Raw genomic sequence first — 19474 nt, 5'->3', positions numbered from 1 at the left:
AAATTAAGCTTGGAGGGACTGGTAGAGAAAAAATAAGCAGCATCCTGAAAATGAATTTGTCTTCTAAAATAAATCATGCAAGATTTTGATTCTTTAATATTCTTATCCCTTTGGACAAGCCCCTCATGTTGCCCCGTTTTAGTCACACGTCCTCTCCCCCCATTTTGTTTTTCTGCTTTGGGCCACGGGAGTCCAGGCTGGAGGAGACCCCATGGATCACTAGGTCCGATCTTCTGCCTTATTTTGCAGGAGCAGAACTAGATCTCAATGTGTTTGGCTTACCCTCAAGTATCTAAAACTAAAATGAGATATTTTCACATGCTCTTAGCACTGTCTGTTTTGATCACTCCCTTCAGTACCAACAACTTTGTCATCTGTAAGAAGTAGGACCTTGCTTTTACCCAGCTTGCTTTGACATAAAAAGCAGTAGGGACTGAATTCTCTTACTTCTGTCAGCAGCTAATTACTCCGAGGATGAGCCAAAGTGAAATAGTTCCTCGAGGATCTAATCCCTACTCCCGTACCCCTTCCTACAGCTGGCCAGGTTCTCAGCTTGCAGAGCTTTTTCATCTTCCTGAACAAAGGCAGCATTATGATTTATCTGCGGCCTAATGTCAAGGCAAGCCTGCTAAATAGGCAAGGCCTTGACACACATCATTTCAGAGGAGCATTTTGGAGAAAGCTGACATCACCTATGCTATAATAAAAAATAAGCAGGAGAAATAAGGCCTACAGTTGTCCACTGCATTCCTCTGCATATTCACTTGCAGAACATGCTTGCTTTTCTTTGTGGAGTAAACTTAGCCAAGAGTTCCTCTGGTGATGAGGGAGGTTTTGAAATAGGTAATTTCCACTCTACATGTCCTTTTCAAAGATACGTACCAAAACCCCAACACACTATTATGGTACACTCTTAGCAGTGTTACAGGACAGTCCCTATCACCAGCCAAAGTGCACTGCAGAAGTGTCCTAACACCTACAGAGCTTTGGACATTTCAGCTCACTATAGCAGTAACTAAACAAAATAGTCCTTTACTAATGCGTAACTAGTTCAAACATTGTTTTGAACACCTCACTGTGACATTAGAGGCTAATACTCTAAAATATTTGTTAGTGTTAGCCACACGAGAGCCATTACTGGCCGGCCTGCCTCTGTTCTCCCCACAGCAGTGGGGAGGCCTGCACTTCCAAAGACACGATATCCACTAGACAAGGAAACAAATGCTGGTTTTTCCCTGGGCTCATTTTATTCACCAGGGTCTGTGCATATGGCACTGTCTGAGAGCAGCTGTTATGTTTCTTGAGCTCCTTAGGGTGCCCTAAGGTGGAACATGTCCTTTCCACTCGATAACAGGGTTGAAGCAAACAAAAAATTCTGCTCAGGGCGTTTTTGTTGTGCTTCTTTCTGAGCGACCTAAACCTGAACGCTGAAGAAAAACACAAATTTATGCCACTTTCCTGGTCATCCTTATTTTTATTTCTCTAACCCCAACTTTGTTCAATAGGGAGTGGCTGGTTACTAAAACTACAGCTAAAAAATCAGACAGTTCTGTAAAATAAAGTCAATAACTTAAAACCATTTAAGATTAGGTGATGGTTAAGGACTATTATATTTCTAGTTTTTAGTAGTCATAAAAGTTCCTCAGACTTCCTGTGGAGAATAAAGTCGTGCTACTTTAGATACAAAATGTTTTCTGAAAAATGTTAAATCAGTAAAACTCTTGGGTTATTTTACAAGCATTGCTCAGTATTTTCAGAGGGAAGGGAAATTTTTGAACAGCAGCAGTCACACTTTCTGCTCAGGAGTTAAAAATACACCATTGCCTTGACATTACAAAACCAAATAATTTTCACAATAATGGGAAAGATAAAGTAGTTGGGAATGTATTCCAACCTCAGGATACAACCTTAGGCTAAAACATCAGTTAGCTGACATTTGTTTGGTCTGACATTTTTACACCCAAAAAGCTCTACCATATCAAACCAAAAGTCCTTCCTCTGTCTCCAACAGCTGCTAACAGCAGATGTCCAGAATTATTTGGGAAAAAAAAAAAATATATATATATATATATATATATATATATATGTAGGAATACTGTCCAGAATAGTCTCCCAGCAAGTTATGGATGTGTTTAAAAAAAAAAAAAAAAAAGGTGATGTCTTTGTAATTGGTATCTCCTTCCAGTATATACTTCTGTGAGTTTACCCAAATGCTTTTAGAACCCCTGCAAAGTTGCTGTCCACAGTCCTACCGATGAGCTTCAAAGAGGAACTGTGAGCTTCCTTCAAACTAGCTGCCTGCTAGCTTTACATCTGTCTGTCTTGCACAGCAAGAAACAGTAAGCAACCATATCCTGTTCAACCTTTCCAGCCCCCACATAATTTTGTAGTTTTACACTCTATTCCCCCTAAGCTTTGTTTTTCCCGAAGACTTAATCTACTGTTTTTTGTACAAAAGCTCTTCTGTAACTCTGGTTATCCTCGTCACCTTTTTTCTGTATCTTTTCCACTTTTACTATAGCTTTTCCAAGCCAGGGGGATCAGAACAGCACATGGTATTTAAGATGCAGCTCACCATGGATACAGGCCATAATAAAGTCTGGCATTTTGTGCTCTGCTCATTTCCTAACAATTCCTAACATTTTATTTGCTTTTTTGACTGCAGATGAGCACTCAGCTGACATTTCACAAAACAAAATCCATTAGTACAGCCTAACCAGAACTGTTGTCTGCATATGTACTCCCAATTTAGTCAGTCAAGTTAATCTTGTTAATTTTCTATTTGCTATGATGGGTATTTATTTCATAAATGGACTCTGGGCTGCTGGACTATTTAAGTATGCATATGAGTTATTTTAATTGGACTAATACATGATTTAACCCTACGCTTTATTGCCTTTCTCTGTTAAAGTCATGCAAAAGAGAGGCTTTACTCCATGTCTGTTAAAGAGCAAAATCAATAATCTGGATAGCTTACAATTTATTTATTTATTTATTTATTTATTTATTTCCCTCCCTTGTGCTGCACATATTAAAACTTCATCTGCACATCTAGGAAAGTAGGTTAGCACATCTTTGAAAGAAAATAATTGTAGCTCAGTAATTACAGGAAACTGGGTAGTCTACACTCCTGACCTGATTGTTTTTCACATTTTAAACTGAAACTGCAGGTAACCTCACACCTCTGAGCCTTGCCTTAGTAGTGCAAGTCCAGGACCTGCCAGGCTGAGCTGCACAGGCGGTAATTTGCTGCTGAGATGTCAAGCAATAACTCTGCCCTGGAAGCTATTTGCTGATTAGGGTATCAGAAATGGAGGAACCAACACATCTTCTAGTATTTCTGAGTTTCCCCAAAGTTATCATAGAGAAACCCATAAAAAGTGCATGATCTCATTTTAATGGAAAAAAAAAAAAAAAAAAAAAAAAAGTAGTTTGAGGACATTTTCCAAAAAGCCCTTTCAAATAAAACAATAATGGACTTCTCCATTTTCACCTCCAGACTTTAAATTATGAACAAAAACATATACATTTGACAGCAAGATTGACCATTTGCAACAATGTTTTTCTCTTTACTGTTATCTTATACCATCCAAAAATGTTTAGTATAAAAACACTGCAATACCTTTGTACAATTTAGCAAATGTTATGGGAAAAAAAAAAAAAAATGTTCATTCTAGAAGATGAAAGATAAAAGTCTTGGAAAAGAATTTGACATAAACAGTATATTTCTATTACTGAGGAAAATGTTTTTTTAGGTGAACGTTGCTCTCCCACTGCCATTGCAGCCAGTGTTCAGTTTTTATCTTCTGCTATTCACCAATAATAGAATAGTTTTAAGTGTTTTACTATTAAGCGTCACAATAAGATCTAATTATTTGAATATATAAAATACTATGTTCTTTTCTGACAGTTCAGATGCATCTCAAAATGTGTAAAGGCCAGATGGAAAGCAGTCTATTCAAATGGACACATTTACTTTAAGTGCTATACACAAAACACGCTGAAATAAAGCATAATACATTTGAATGTCACTGCGCTTGGTATAGCACTTAGAGACCTAGAGGCTTTATGCAACCATCATACTACAGGAAAGGAAACATATTTCATGTACTTCAAAAAGTACATTTTTCCCAGGTTTTGTGTTTCCCAGTCTCTATGCATAGAAAGTCATTCAGTTCAACTTGCTGTAATTTCTACCTGCACAGCAATCCCTTGTAAGCAAGTCCTGTGCTTACCCAAGCACGCAGGAATTAAGATGTTTCAAGTGCACACAGGTCAGGCTGGCACCCCTGTTTCAAAGCAAGAAGGTGTCATTGACTTCAGCGAGATCTATGGCAAGCCCCTGAACACGAGAGGTGGCTTACAAATATAGAGCTGCAATTTAAAAAGTTTAACAAATTTCTTTGAAAACAGCTTCCATTTCTTTCACCTTTCTTCCCCTTGCCATTTCATCACGGACCACTGCCTGCTGTTTGCCCTAAGGGCATGAGACCCTGAGCTGCCTGAGCCTCTGACCTGCTCTGAGCTGCTGCCAGTGGCTGGATCAGAAGAACTTTGGAGAAGTGTGATGCTAACTGCTTTAGTGGGTCTAAACCAAATCTATTTAGCTGTCCAGAAAATGTCGATTTTTTAAATTATTTTTTTCCCCCGATGTACACTTCAAATTTCAGCTAAACACATGCTGAATTGGAAATGTCTAAACCTTATAGCCCATCAAATCAAAACTAAATTTAGCTTAATGACATTCCCAGCATGAGTAGTATGGATCTAAACTATATCAAGTTGCCTCTGCTCAAGCATGTCAAATCCTGAAGTTATATTAATACAGCGCTGAAAATTTCACCCTTATAACCGAATGGTAACAGGAAATGTAAATACTGAAGTACCTGAAGAGCAGATCTAATAACAAATATATTTCTTTAATGTTATTTGTGTGAAAGGATTTATTTAAAGGTACTTTCTTGGAGTTTGTCTTTATAAGTGCAATTAAAATATGTGTAGTGGCTTTTATAATGTTTTGGATGGCAAAGTTCAGATGCAATGGCTTTCTGTGAAGGCTTGGTGATAGCCAAGAGGTGAGGACTTCACAGCATGAGCTTCATTTAAATTCTGTTGTGCCACAAGTATTTGTCCTTTAGTGTTCCAATTACACAGTCCATTTTACATTTGTAAGAACTTTTTTTTTTTTTTTTTTTTGTATCAATACTTAAAATGAAAGATGCTTTCTTTCAGATCTCTGTAGCTTCTTTCACTACCATGCATTTTTCCTTGGAATAACCTTGCTTAGCTTCATACCCATTATAGAAGATACAACCCTGCCAGTAAAGTGTGCCAAAGTACAACATTTTTCTCTGTGTTCATTTCCCAAGCCCGTGGATAGATATTTTTCATTCTGTTATGCACTGTGGTATTTTTTCTGAAGGCATAAGTGAGAGACAGCAGACAAACACACCTTGCTCTGCTCCTGCACCCTGGGCTCCTTAGGATAATTTTCAGTGCATTTCCTACAGCAGTGCCTTCTCCCTCCCTCTCTGGAATCTGGTGTACCAGAGTACCTCTTGTTAGAGGGTTACAAACACAAGTATTCATGATACCAAATGTTAGGTGATTACCTTTGTCATTAGGATTAGGAAGGTAAACTTTTCTTGCCCATGAACAATTAAAGGCATTAGGAATGTGCCTAAATAAGACTCTAGCTGGGAATTAGCTTTTGTCTCTCCACTGCGTATATGAAAAGCTCAGAATAAGCAGCTCATTAGGCAGATAAGATAAGCAATGTGAAATCCCCTCAACAGTCCCTGACATTCAGATCTTTTCTGGAATCAATGAGTTCATTGCTTGACTCATAATGACCAGCATTCTAAAAACAAATAAGTGTCTTCAGCAAATAACCTGTTTCCAGAGCTGCAATAATCTCCAGCTTTATGCCATACACCTGCACATGCTCCCTTCCACAGAATGACACTGCATACTGCAATATATCAAGAAATCATTATCTAACTTTCTGCTTTGTCTGCAGACCTCAAACAACCCATTAAACATTTAAATTGTTGCTTAAATGTTTGTCATTTTGCTGACAAATCTCCTTATAACACTTCTGACCAGAGGAAACACTTCACCTCTGCTCTGGGGTAACTTTTGACACCTGTTAAGGCTTACTGAACATCCATGAGGCTAATTTGTACAGAGGGAAGGGCAAGGTGTTTCGTATTGTGAGCTACATTTGTATTCAGTCCATTTTAGACTTCAAAAATATGTACTTACAGATGAGCATGCACAGAAGTTAAGCACGACTATGTTAGCACCACCACATTACAAATGTGATACCTGTTTTTATCCTGCAGTTTTCCCAGTAACCAAATTTCTTCTTGGATTAATAAAATGGTGAAAAGTAGTAACAAGTACTGTGCTCATAGCCTCACAGAATGTAGTACTTGAGGTGTTTTCTTCTTTTCATGCTTTATTCTGCCTGTGTTTCTTGCAGTGCAGTGTGATCCACCATGTGAGAATGGAGGCACTTGTGTAGCTCGAAATACCTGTTCTTGTGCCTATGGATTTGTTGGTCCTCGATGTGAAACAAGTATGTACATTTTTTCCCCATTACACGTTTGAATTTGCAGAAATGATAAGAAAAAAAAAAAAAAAAAAAAAAAAAAAAAAAAAAAAAAACCTTTTTAATTTTCTCTATTTCTCCTTAAAATTATGATTGAATATAACAAGGAAAGTATACTATATAGAAGTTACTATAGAAGTAACACAGTAGCTGAACTATTTCAGTGCATATATTCACTAGCAACATAGTTGTATTATGTAAAAATATGCACATCTATATCAACATATTCTACACAAAAGTGCTTCTGGAAAAAAAAAAAAAAAAAAAAAAAAACCTCCATGTTATTTATAGTAACATTTATGAAATTCAAGGTAGTGTGAGTGAATGCAGTAACACTAATTTTGAGAACACAAAAAGGCTATGCCTATTAGGAGTTGTGTTACTGTGCAAAATAAGTTGCAAAAGAGGCTCAATATATAGAACATCTGGGAAAAAAATCAGCCTTCAAACCCTTCTATATTAGCTGAATGGCGAAATATATGCACTTGCATTATTACAGTCCTTGCTGCTGATTTAAGTATCAGGCTGCCCTTGACAGGAATATAATTTTATCTGTGAAACAGGGTAGCTTGAATACTTAAAGACCAAAGAATTTTAGATACAAGATTTCTGATGGAAATAGTGGGTCGAATAGAGAAAGAAAAGCATGGGAAGAGACAGATTCATTCCTCAGTTTACCTCTTGGACTAAAACCATAATTTATTTGCTGTAATAGAGCATCTCTAAGATCCACACTGGTATTACTGATAACAGATTTAGATCCTTTGTGCTTTTCCTAGTGGTGTGTAACAGACACTGCCATAATGGTGGGGTCTGTGTGTCACCAGATGAGTGCAAATGCAAAAGTGGATGGAGCAGCCCGTCTTGCGAAATCGGTAAGTGGTTAGAAATAACTGGTCCCTCATTTCTTTTGCTGCCTGAAATCCACATGGTTTGTGCAATTCAGCAGTCAGAGCGGGAATTGCTTGAAAAATTAAAATGTAAGAAGAGCAGGAGACCTAGAAAAGGGCAAAACCTCAGAAGGCTTTGAGATTGTATAAGTATTCATAAGTTTAGCTGTTTATGTGAATCTCAGGGTCACTTACAGGAAACCCACAAGCAGAATCTTTTTACAGCTTTTATAAGCTCACGCGATTCTGGAGTTTATTCTTAGTGTGCACAGAAATGAAAATAAAGTTATTCACCACATCAGCAGTTACAACCTCGGGAGGTGCTTGTTAGCTTCTGCCAACGAGAATGGTCCTCACTGGAGATTTTGGAGTTATGTTGATTTACAGTCTCAGTGGAAATGCTCAAAAATTGCCATGGCCACAGATATAAAATCACTCTTTTTTGGCCTTGTCCACGGAGAGCTCAAAGGAGCCCTGCCCTGCAGCCCTACTGTCTCTGTGGTGGAGATGAGGGCAATGCATTGCTCATGATCTATGCAATTTCCATGCTTTGTTCCTTTTAACCCTATACATTTGTCTCAAGGTGGGAGAGAAAGAAAAATGGTTTAGCTTTTGGTGATTTTTACCAGTATACAGTCAAATCAGAACTTAAACATTATGGGACAAGAACAGAAGAAGGGCTGGTTAAACTAGGAAAGGAATGCAAGAAATTATATGTGGCTTCTGCTGCTAAGTTAGCAACTACACATGGAGTTCTAATATGTAGTCGAAGGCAGAAAAATAAACCAAAAAATGTAAGTTATCAAAAGCTTACCTATTAACTACTGAGTTGTTTTGGTCCATCTTTGGACTGTCTTGCCATTCCAGAAGATGGCTTTTAACTGTATAAGACAGAACAAAAGTAGGTTCAGAAGAACTTTTCTCCCCCTGCTGTTAACTATAGGATATTTAGCTATTCCTGGCTGCACTTAATAATGGCAGAGTACCTACGAAAGCTGTGCTCAGGGAAAGAACACCTCCATCAGTCAGTGAGAGTGAGGTGGGGACTGGAATTAGGTACCTATTTCTAGTCAGGACTCATGGTTTTGAACCCTATTTGAATAGCTATAGCTCAGACTTTCCTCTCAGGGCTGAAGTGCAAAAGATGGAGTGCATACTCTTTCCTCCCAAGGCACAACTATAGCACTCACCTGGGACAAGACATGCAAAACAGTGAAATATGAAAAGGAGCAAGCATGAGGAGTACCTTAATCAGTTCCAGACCTCAAGGCTACAGAGGCAGTCTGCCTCTGCCATGGCAAATATTAAATGACTCAGACACCTTCAGCCTACATTACCTCTCCTGGAAGGTGAGCGATGTCATTTTAACCTCCTCCCTGAGACTGCTGTAAATGACAGACCTATTGAGGACACATAAATTAACCTAGCTAAGATCCAGCATAAATGACTGAGACTACTGCTCGCTATTCTGGTTCCCCCTATCTCCTTTTCCAGCCAGAGATTACTCTCCTTGAGTTTTGCAATTTTATTTTGGTGGGAGATTTAAATGGGATTATTCTAACAGAGACAGTAATTTCCAACCCAGAACAGCAGATGCAGGATTTGTTTGTCTGACAATACCTTGGGTGAAAGAATATCAGCCTCAGTTCTCCAGCACTGTTTTGCGTGTGCTAGACAGAGGTTTTTGTGGAGACTGTTCGGGTTTCCTTCCTAAAGTGATGTTAGAGGAATATCTGGATATATGCAGATATCAAAGGGAAAAAAAAAAAAAAAAAAAGGAAAAAAAAAAAAAAGAAACTTAGGGTACTTTATCGATGGAAATATAATCACTGACAGAGCATGGACATCTGTGAACTAGCTGGGACAATGAGGGAACTAATCCAAATCTACCATTAGCAATGAATGAAGTCCATTTTGAGTTCATAAGTGATTGCTGCTTAGTCAGAAAAGCCTCTCATCGAGACTGCAATTTTGCTTTTTTCTCTTTCCAAATTGACATTTTATTTCTCCTTTAGTTCTTCTGAAATATTCTAGTGACCCTTAATTTATTTAAGCTTACATTTATTTAATTTATTTAATGGGCTATTCTGTAAGACAATGAAAGACGAAAGAGATGGAAGGAAAAAGACTGCTTTAAAGTGTCACTCTATAATGAAAACTCCATGAGCATCCTTATTCTTCACACAGTGATTTCCCAATTAAAGTAGATCACAATTCAAATACTTTTAATACTTTTTTTTTTCAACAGTCAGGTACTTGCCACATAGAAATATGCAAGACAGCTTTTAATTCCTAATGCCTGTTATATCATCTACAGTAATAACGGATAAATAAACAGGCAAAGTCAGTGATTTTGTTGATGACGCATAAGCCAATATGTCATGGTAGCTGGCATTTAAATGAGGCAGAACAAACAAAGGTTTTGTGGTGCATACCTATTCAGCTTCACCGAAATGCCACTATGCTCTGCTGCACTCAGACAAAGTAGCAAATGGTTAACATCCCATCCCCAGGTTACCCACGCTGTATGCAACATGACTGCATTTTGCTGCCCTGGGATCAGGTTTGGTCAGGTTACCAAAGTGAAAGCAAATGAGCTGTGCAAATCAAAGAAAGATATCAGAAATAAACTATTACATTATATTTTATTTCATCCTTTGAGCTATGCTAAAACACCACTGAAATGCTTACACCGTGATGACAATGAATAAATGCCCCTGCGCAACTGACCAGCAAGGATTGTGTGAAATTTATCACAATATTACTGGAAATATTTATTCTAATGACATGTGCAGTAGCAAAAGAGTATGTAATGTAAAAAAAAATAATCAGACTGATAACAGATTAATACATTTATCTTACCTTCACATACAGCTGTGTGCAATCCCCTGTGCTTAAATGGAGGAATCTGTGTACGGCCAAACACGTGTGCATGTCCTTATGGATTCTATGGGCCACAGTGCCAGAGAGGTAAGAGAGTCCTATTTATCATGTTGATAAAAGATCCAGGCTGAAAATATAAATATATCATTACCTACCCCTACATGCAGTATATCCAGAGATTTTCCTTGTCATAACTCCCTGTGCGCTTTTTGGATATTATGATCTGTCGTAAATCCACATTAAATTGTTCTTAATGGTACTGTGACGGAGTAAGCACTTGTTTATGATGGCATTAATGACAACTAAACAATTAATTTAAAACTCTTTGGAGTCAGTGATATCACCAATTCACATCTATTCAATTACTCTTTAAAGCATGGGTCAACTTTGTTCATTTTGCAGAGCCCATAGTGTGCACTACACTGCATTTCAGAGCCTGATGATTTTTTATCTTCACATGGGCCTCACCATAACACCTGCTTGACCATCCTAGTGTATAGTGGGTGGGAGACTTATATAGGACTTCCTTAGGTCCCTGCTCATATATTTGATCAAATATCTCTCCTTCCAGTGATAGGACCTTATTTTGAATCCATCTCCTAAAGGAGAGAGCTCTAAACTGAGGCTAATAGTGCCTTGGGCTTCTGGCTCAACTCATTTGTGCTGCAAAAATCAAACTAATGAATCCTTTAACTACCTATTAGCCCAAGCAGAACAGATGTGAGATAGGAACTTAAGTTTAGAGCTCAAAAAGCTGACAGACGCTTGTGTTAAGAATGGCTTTAAAAACCTCTCCTAATCTGGGAATATAAATACACTGTCATTACCAAAACAGACCTATTTCAATATTAGAAGTTTATTTCTCTTTCTTTCTCTCTCGTTTCCCTGGAAATATTTTTGCAAGTGAATGATTCATGAACAAAAATCTAATTGCAAGTAGAGCTTGCTGGAAGCTCTTTGTGATGCTGAGGGGGGAAGGAAAGAGTGAAAATTATACAGACTCTGTAGCTTGATGATCTTTCTCTTGGCATTCCACATAAAAGGTGGTTTTCAACAACTAGGTGATTTGGAATTTTTATCCTGAAGAGTTCTGGTTTAAACAAAACTAAAATTTGAAAATAAATCTCTACATTTGTGGAATATGGAAGTGGTACGGGGAGAGAGTGGATGGGTGCTAGAGAACAGCAAAATCTTTCCTCCACTTTCATTGAGAAAGGGGGAAGAAACAGTATCAAAACAAAGTTATCAAATATCAAACACTGTTCTATATTTCAAGGGCAGCAGACCTTGGAAAAGCCCTTTAGCTAGAGTTAAAAACCAGAGATTCTCTGCGATATTCCTACCACTTAACTGCAGGTATCTAAAAAAGACCCTCAGGTGCGAGGAGTCACATCCCACAGTCCTTCCAGAAACAAGGGAGAATCAAGTTTTTCAGCTTGGTGTCTGACCGAATCACCCTTTGGAGAAACACCTTATTTACTCTGACTGAACAAAAAGCCTCTGCAGGTGTTTCTCCCAGCACAGACAACTAAATAGAGGCTATATATAGGTAACACTGATACCTGGCATGGTTTCAGTGCACTAAACTTTTCCTTTCCTTCCTCTAGCTGTTTGCATTCCTCCTTGTAAGAATGGTGGGCACTGTGTTCGAACCAACGTGTGCTCCTGTACCGAGGGCTACACTGGAAGAAGGTGTCAGAAAAGTAAGTTACAAACTTCCCTTTGCTTTCCAATCTGACTCATAAACAGTTTTTATCCCTTTTGTGCAAGTTCAATGGAATATTTAGTATTGATTTATGCCCTGTTCATCTACATCTCTATCACAGCACATAGAGGACTATGTTGGGTCTAGAACCAGCCTGTCAGTTAGAATAGCATTATGTCAGATCAACGTGGGGAATGGAATGTTTTGCTGGAGTCCTCCTTAAATATTACATGCATTCAGAATGAGTGATGTTCATTGTATTTGGACATAAATTAATTATTTTGCATGAAATATTTTGTGGAGAAAAAAATAAAGCCAAAGGCAAAGGAGCTGATCAAGATCCTTAGAAATATCAGAATATCGTACTTCTAGCTTAATTAAGACAGTTGGCTAATAATGTCAAAGCCTTGCCTTTGTTTTTGTTACTGAAAATTCCCTCTTCACCTTAGCATCAGTATTCATATTTGATTCTTCTATTCTTATGGGGGAATAGTTTTTTTTGGCACTTTTACCAATTCTATTGCTCAACAATATCTGTCACCCAGGGAGTTTAGGATATGTATGTGAAAACTTTTTTTTATTATTATTATTTCTTAACTGGTTTGAAATTGGCAAAAGGGGAGCTGTGAAAACAACCGTTCTTGGCAGGAAGAATCTGTACATTTCCAGAGCACTTTATGTTTCTCGCACACAGAGAAAAAAGCTAGTAAAAAAATTCCTTCCAGCAACAAAAGCCCTCTCAATCCCCATACTGCAGCTCTCCTCTCCTTCAGTGGAGGGAATCACGATGCACAGTTCTGCCTGGCTGCAAAACACATGACTGAATAGTCTGTTCTGGCAGGAACAAGCTGGAGGGAAGAAAGGACAAAAAAAAAAGAAAAAAAGAAAGAAAAAAAAAAAAACACCTCATGTTTGGCATCTTGTTTTTGAGGTTAGAGAACATTAGAAAAGTGCTGTTTCCAGCTTTAAACATACTACCCCATCTCAAGAAAGATCAAAGAAAAAGAGTTGACCATGACTGGAGTCTAGCAAAGCTCTCCCCTAAATGTTCCAGCTGCTACCAAACCCACGGCAAACTTCTCCACCCCTTCCAGAGTTTATGAAGTTTTGTAGCCCATCTTGGATAACCTTTTGCAACAGGTCTTCCAAAGAGGATGAAAATATGTTTGTTCTGATTAATCTGAACATCTGTTCCACTCCCACTACTATATAGTCTGGGATATAGTCTGCTTTATTTAGCTTAATGTTATAAAAACTTTAAAAAAGGACCTGCATCTGTGATGAATGAGGAGAAACATGACTAAGTGGGAGGAAAAGGTTAATATTTGCTTCCTCTTACTGCCCACTGGCTTAGTAGGTAAAAACTGCTGTGTAATGTTTTAGTTTTTCCTGTTTACAATCAATGACACCTGGGACTGGTTTCATGCTCCATAGAAACAAATAGGTTGTTTGCAAGCTCTTCATAGCAAGCAGTTTTTGTTAGAGCTGTATGTCTTAGCACTGCTGGCAGAGGAACTGGTTTCTCTCTCCTCTACCAGAGGTTCTTCTCCCATTCCCATGAAGGACTGGAGGCCACATCCAGGACTGAGTCTCAGCTCACCTCTGGAAACACTCCCCACAAACGCTGTGAGAAAACAAATGGTCACACTGGTCAGAGGCGGCCCTCGGTCACATTTCAAAATTCAGATGACAGAAGCATTTTGTGCCTTTTTTTTCCTGTGAGGTTTTAGATACCATTTAGGCATTGACATAATTGGTCAGCTGGTGTACTTGGGGCACATTTAAGGAATTATAGACATAGCCATGCATGACGAAGTTATTCACCCAGACAAATTAAAAAGCAGAAAATAAATTCCTAGAATGAATACACTCCACAACACAGCCCTGTTTTCTTTAACACAATGGGAAAAAGTACCACAATACTCATTTTATGTAGATCATTAGTGGTATCACTAGCTGTACACGTATTTATACATTTTCACAGTTATCAAGCAGCAATGAAGCATAGTGGCAACATAAGAATAAGTCCAATCAGGTTTTTGAGCACTTACCCCTCAGATATATTGGCACTGTTTCCACTGCTTTTAAACATTTCTCTTTCCTTCATAAAATCTCTGGACAGAGATACAAAAGTTTCGGTTTGGTTTTGGCAGCTTCACATTCTCAACCGAAGGAGGTAAGTAAAATTAAACACCATGGCAGCCAACCAGAGATGGGTTATCCCTAAACCGAGCCCAAATTTGCCTCCGGTTTGCTTTATATGTAGAGCAACATGCCTTGGGATTTTCATGTCCATCCCTGTATGGTTTGGCATTTCTAATGCTCTTGGCCTGTGAACTAGCAGGGCACAGTGGGAGCACCATGCCTTCGCCATTCAGCCTTAATTGCTTATGCTTCCTTGGCATGAGGAGAAAGCCTTTCAGCCTGAAAATTCATGCTCGTTCTGCATGTAAACACACTGTTGCCTCAGAAAAGGTGTAAATCAACCAGGTCTGATTGGCTGCCAGCGGAAATATAAGGCTTTGCCTGGTGTGTTTACTGATAAATAACCGCCTGGTGATTATGCAAACCAGCCACCCACACCCAGAACAAGAGGGTGTCAGAGCTGACAATGAAATGTGCAGCTATGCATCACCGATTCTACAACCTTGCATCCTCGTTTGCTACGCATTGTTTTCAGTGTAATCAGTCTTGTTGAGCGTAAAGAGGCAAATGCTGACAGTATCTCAAAATGAAATATTTTTCCAGATCAACTTTGCATCAAAGAAGCACTCTCTGCTTTAATAATAAAGAAAAGCTATTTGTGTGTGGTTTTGAATTCCCTTTTGAAGAAAAAGCACAGCTGTAGCAGTCCTGGAATTTCACTCCTTTTCATGAGACTTCGGTATTCACACCGATTTCTATTACATCCTCACAAACATTAAAAGCAAAGAAAATAGATTAAATTTTATGTATTTACACACATTTTCATCAGACTGCTTTATAAACAACTTTTAAAAAAGGAAAGCTAATAAAAGCTGAAGAAAGCTAACAAAAGCTGAGCTCACTTTTTTTACAAAGGATTGCAGTGAAGAGAAAGGGAGGAAAAGAGGGATTCACAGGACCGCACGTTTATCCCTCCTCTGCTGCTCTCTACTTCTAGCAAGATCATCTCTGAGTAAAAAGGCAAGCCACAGCTCCCTCTGGAGCTCACGAGCAAGCAAAGGTCACAGGAGAACAAGGCTGAACATCCTTCTCCTCCCTCCTGCAGCATACCAAGCGAACTGCAGCCTGCCCTGCGGACCCTCAGCCCCCCTGCCCCTCACCCTGCAGCCAGCCGGGTGGATTTTACATGTGGTTTAAAGCAGAGGCTGCATTTCTGCACACAGCTGTTTTACAGTATCAGATCCAATCCTGCAGGCCGAGCGTCACAAAAAGCACCACACTGACACCAGGACTTTGCAGATTGCGCCTCGAAGTTAGTAGATAATTATTTCTCCATTTCTGTAAATGCTGCAAGCAGGATTTATAGGCAATACACAGCATGCAATATAACTCACACTCATTCTTCATGCTCTGCTTCCTTCCTTTCCCTCCCCTTCTCTCTTTCCTTCCCAGTACCGTGAGGACTTTGCTGGCATCAGAGCTAGAGGCAAACTAAATTGGAAATGTGAACACTGGGTTTCAATGACAACTTCTTGCTAAGCAATGTCATATTGTGAAAGTCACTGATTTCCTGCATTCCAGCCCTCCATGCTGTGTTTCTGTAGATTACTGCCTTGCGAGCTGCACACACAGGAAGTTTTACTGCTCAACGAATTACACTTCCACTGAGTTATCATCTTGACAACTGGTAATATATTCTCTGGAATATCTTCACAGAGTATGCAGATTGACTCAAGCCATCTGAAACCAGCTAGTTTGCAAACGAGCACCAGGATCCCCTCCCACACAACTGAGGAGGGCACAATCCATGTACCTAATCCAAATGGATGGAGTCATCTTTAGCGTGAGACCTGCTTTTCATATGTCAGGGATGTGCTCGGAAGCAACAGCTAATTGACCAAGATTGCTGGATGGCCAGTATCCTCAGAAAGTGGGTGTTTGGAAATAAGTAAACAGCTGCTCAAGCAGAGAGGTTCATAACTTGCTGCTAAAAGCATTAGTTCTGCTGACAGAGTAGGAAGATTGGCATCATTGCTTGTTGACTGGTTGACGTGTAGTCTGGGGACATGGGAAAAGGAAACACTGCTCTCAATTCCTACTTGATGCTGAAGCCCACATAAGAGAATACAAGGGTATCAGAATCACAGAATCACAGAATTTTCTAGGTTGGAAGAGACCTCAAGGTCATCGAGTCCAACCTCCAACCTAACGCTAACAGCCCTCCACTAAACCATATCCCTAAGCTCTACATCTAAACGTCTTTTGAAGACTTCCAGGGATGGTGACTCAGGTGTCATCCTCCTTCCTTGGGCAGGATATACAACAGAAGATGAAGAAAAAAAAAATATTCAGGGCTACCACTGTCTTTCTCATTCAGCTGAACACCAACTGATCTGTGCATCCTGCCTGGGGGAACGGGGACAGCTCTGACTTCCCAGAGACAGGGACAGAGCCAGAAGGGAGACAGCAGCTCAGGGGGCAGTCTGGGGTCTGCACTCAGAGCACTGCTCCTCTCAGCTCACTCTGAGTAAGGATGCGCGACAAAGCCATCAGCTGGTCTTTCGTCAAAGCTACGTTTTGTTTGTATGTATACAGATGGCGCATTTATTTTAATAGGGGTTTTGAGCACATGCAGTTGTCTCTAAATTTATTTATCAGTAAGAGAACAAGAATGTATCTGGGTAAGAAGTGAATATATATCCTAAATAAGAAGCAACGAAAACTTATTAAATTTTTATTCCTTCCATAAGAAAAACATTCACAGACTACAGAATGATTTTTGCCGAAGTAGAGAATCTGGGGTTTGGGCAAATATTTCTTCACTTGTGTCTTAAATGCACTAAAGAAATGTGTCTGATCTGCTGCTGTATGTAAACGCATACTTAAACTAAAATAGCAGGGATTCTTGAATTGCTGCATTTCTCTTTGCAGTGGCAAAAGAAATTATTTTTTTTCCACTAACTGATTTAGGTAACAATACTAGGTGGGGAGGAAGGGGTCTATTTTTAAGTAAAATATATATTTTTAAGTCTTCTCTTAAAATAGGGGGTGTAAGATCTACTGCTGGAAAAGCACAGGGAGCAGGAAATGCTGGAGATTACATTGTCTGCTTATCCACAAAAAGACCTTGGCGACACAATCCTCTCCAACATTGATTCCCAAGTAAGCCTCAGCCTACTTCCTAAGACAGATAATAACATGATGAATAACAGATTAGTGCAGTGCCAAAGCAGAGAGCAATCCTTTTCTGCAGTTCCTGCCAGGGCTCTCACCCAAGGCAGGTGCCTTCTGTGGAAGAGATCCTTGCTCCTCAGCCATGCCACAGTGATGTGCTGCTGTTCCACTTCTTAGCTTGAAACTGTGTCTCCCATTTTACTGCAGTGCTCTTGGATTCCCCTGCCCAAATCTCCCTTTTTTCTTTGTACAGATGGAAATACACCAAATTGCATCAAGCATAGGCAGTGGCTTAGCCCACTCAGAACAATGAAAACACGCCTAAATGGCAGGTCATAATGCAAGCACAGAAGCAGCAAAAACAATCAACAGAGGAAAACAATGTATATGAGAATCCTCTTTCACTTCTTATTCAGGCATGACAACGAAGCGGCTCTACAGAACAATTTATACACACACTGTAATGGTTCACTGACCTAATAAAACACAGAGCATTCTTCAATGAAGAGAAAATGTTGCCAAACCCAAGACCCTAACAAGATGGGAATATAAGTTGTGCTGAGAGTATACTTCACAATTCCCCACGTTAATTATATACTAACAGTCACAAAGATGAGGATAAAGTATAGCTAGACTCTTTTTCAGATTAATAGTATTGCAATCAGACTAAAACCAATTGGTAAATGAAAAAGAAGGTTTTGCTAATATTCTCAAAACCTGACATTTCCTAGCAGTATATTCCCCAAATATACTTCATGCACAGCTGCAGATGCTTATTTTGTTTATGGTGGCTTTCATTCTGAAAGATGCTGAAATATTTTGCACATATTCAACCATCTTACCATAGTACTTCTAGGAGTTTCTCCTGGTAAGAGACAATAGGAAAAGTGAAGATTGGGGTACCCAGAGGGAGAAATATTTCAGCCCAAATAGAGTGGAGAGTCCCCTCTCTGAATCAGAGTGGCAATTCTTTATTAGTTTCCACAATGTCCTGAGCTTTAAGAGTCTTGTCCACCACACGCTGGCAGGGAATCATTTGAAAATAAAGGCAGAGAGACCAGGATCCTCTGTTACTGGTAGAAAATTGTGTCATCTGATGGGAGCAACATAGCAGTGCAGACAGGACCCCAGTACATTGTGTACCGACACTCACAGTTTAGTATAGCATCTCAGCAGTTTGGCCATCCAGTGTCCATTATTTTTCCCATTTTCTTTTCTGATTTAATACCTGAATTAGATTTATTTCCTGCTTTAATAACTCTAAAGAACCCCATAGGTATATCAGCGTACCAGACGCAATTAAGCAAAGCACTGGCGTCATACTGCTGTCTATACGGCCTATAATTTTTCAGACCAATTTTTTCTTTTGAAATGTGTGCTAGGTCATGCAAACTAACTCATATTGCTATAGCTGTGTGGTAATGTGAATATATTATAAATGCAAACTGTCACGACACCCATCACAATTACATTTACAGCTCCCTCTGTGTCTTGTAGTAATTTGTTCTCCTGCACTGCATCCCTCCGAGGTTTCTACCAGATTATTTTTACTATTCAGAAAGGTAATTTATTGAAGAAGTGCTTTGCATCTCTGTCAGAGATACGTGAAGCAAGAAATGGGGATGAACAAACCTCAGAATGATTGGTGGCTTTATAAGGCTAAGGATCCAAATTTTAGAAGCATCTTGCACAAAAATTGCAAACTTTTATTACATGACAAAAGTTACTTCTTAAAATTTAATCTAAGGCTACAATTACTGATACTCATGTGATCACATATCTGAAGTCAGTTTGGCAGAGCTTGGACAGAAAGCTCATGATTTACAAATCCAAATCAACACAAATGGCGAATTTCAGAGAAAAGCAAGCTCTGGAAAAACATACATCCCTAAAACTTAACACATGCAAAACTAGATCCTGACTGCCCTTGGAACAGACAAAAAGGGACTAGAAATTGCTAGTGTCCCAAATCTATAACATGTTTTTCAGAGCCATGTGCATTCGGGACCTTCACAGCAGCAGATATATTGTTACATCCATCTCGCTAATGATCTGTTGAGCATC

General features: G+C 39.1%; 1 protein-coding gene and 2 long non-coding RNA genes across 5 annotated transcripts in view; 1 reads left to right on the top strand and 2 right to left on the bottom strand.

Moving 5' to 3' along the window:
• The window catches only part of LOC311438813, a 55530-nt gene extending 47145 nt beyond the window's left edge, over window positions 1-8385 (bottom strand). Inside the window, exon 1 of the long non-coding RNA XR_014694330.1 lies at window positions 8318-8385. This is a non-coding gene — a long non-coding RNA (uncharacterized lncRNA). The remainder of the gene's footprint in view (window positions 1-8317) is intronic.
• LOC311438809 (von Willebrand factor D and EGF domain-containing protein-like) overlaps window positions 1-19474 on the top strand; it is a 177182-nt gene that overhangs the window by 136325 nt on the left and 21383 nt on the right. Inside the window, exons 22-25 of the mRNA XM_084523694.1 lie at window positions 6485-6580; window positions 7393-7488; window positions 10378-10473; window positions 11994-12089. Coding sequence (XP_084379820.1) covers window positions 6485-6580; window positions 7393-7488; window positions 10378-10473; window positions 11994-12089 — 384 coding nt within the window. The remainder of the gene's footprint in view (window positions 1-6484; window positions 6581-7392; window positions 7489-10377; window positions 10474-11993; window positions 12090-19474) is intronic.
• The window catches only part of LOC311438811, a 129175-nt gene continuing 122762 nt past the window's right edge, over window positions 13062-19474 (bottom strand). For all 3 annotated transcript variants that reach the window (XR_014694327.1, XR_014694328.1, XR_014694329.1), the window contains exon 3: window positions 13062-13715. This is a non-coding gene — a long non-coding RNA (uncharacterized lncRNA). The remainder of the gene's footprint in view (window positions 13716-19474) is intronic.

This window comes from Aythya ferina (assembly GCF_964211825.1).
Source record: "Aythya ferina genome assembly, chromosome: 6".
Classification (NCBI taxonomy): domain Eukaryota; kingdom Metazoa; phylum Chordata; class Aves; order Anseriformes; family Anatidae; genus Aythya; species Aythya ferina.
The sequence above is the reverse complement of the archived record's forward strand: the minus strand, read 5'-3'. Positions and strand labels throughout refer to the sequence as shown.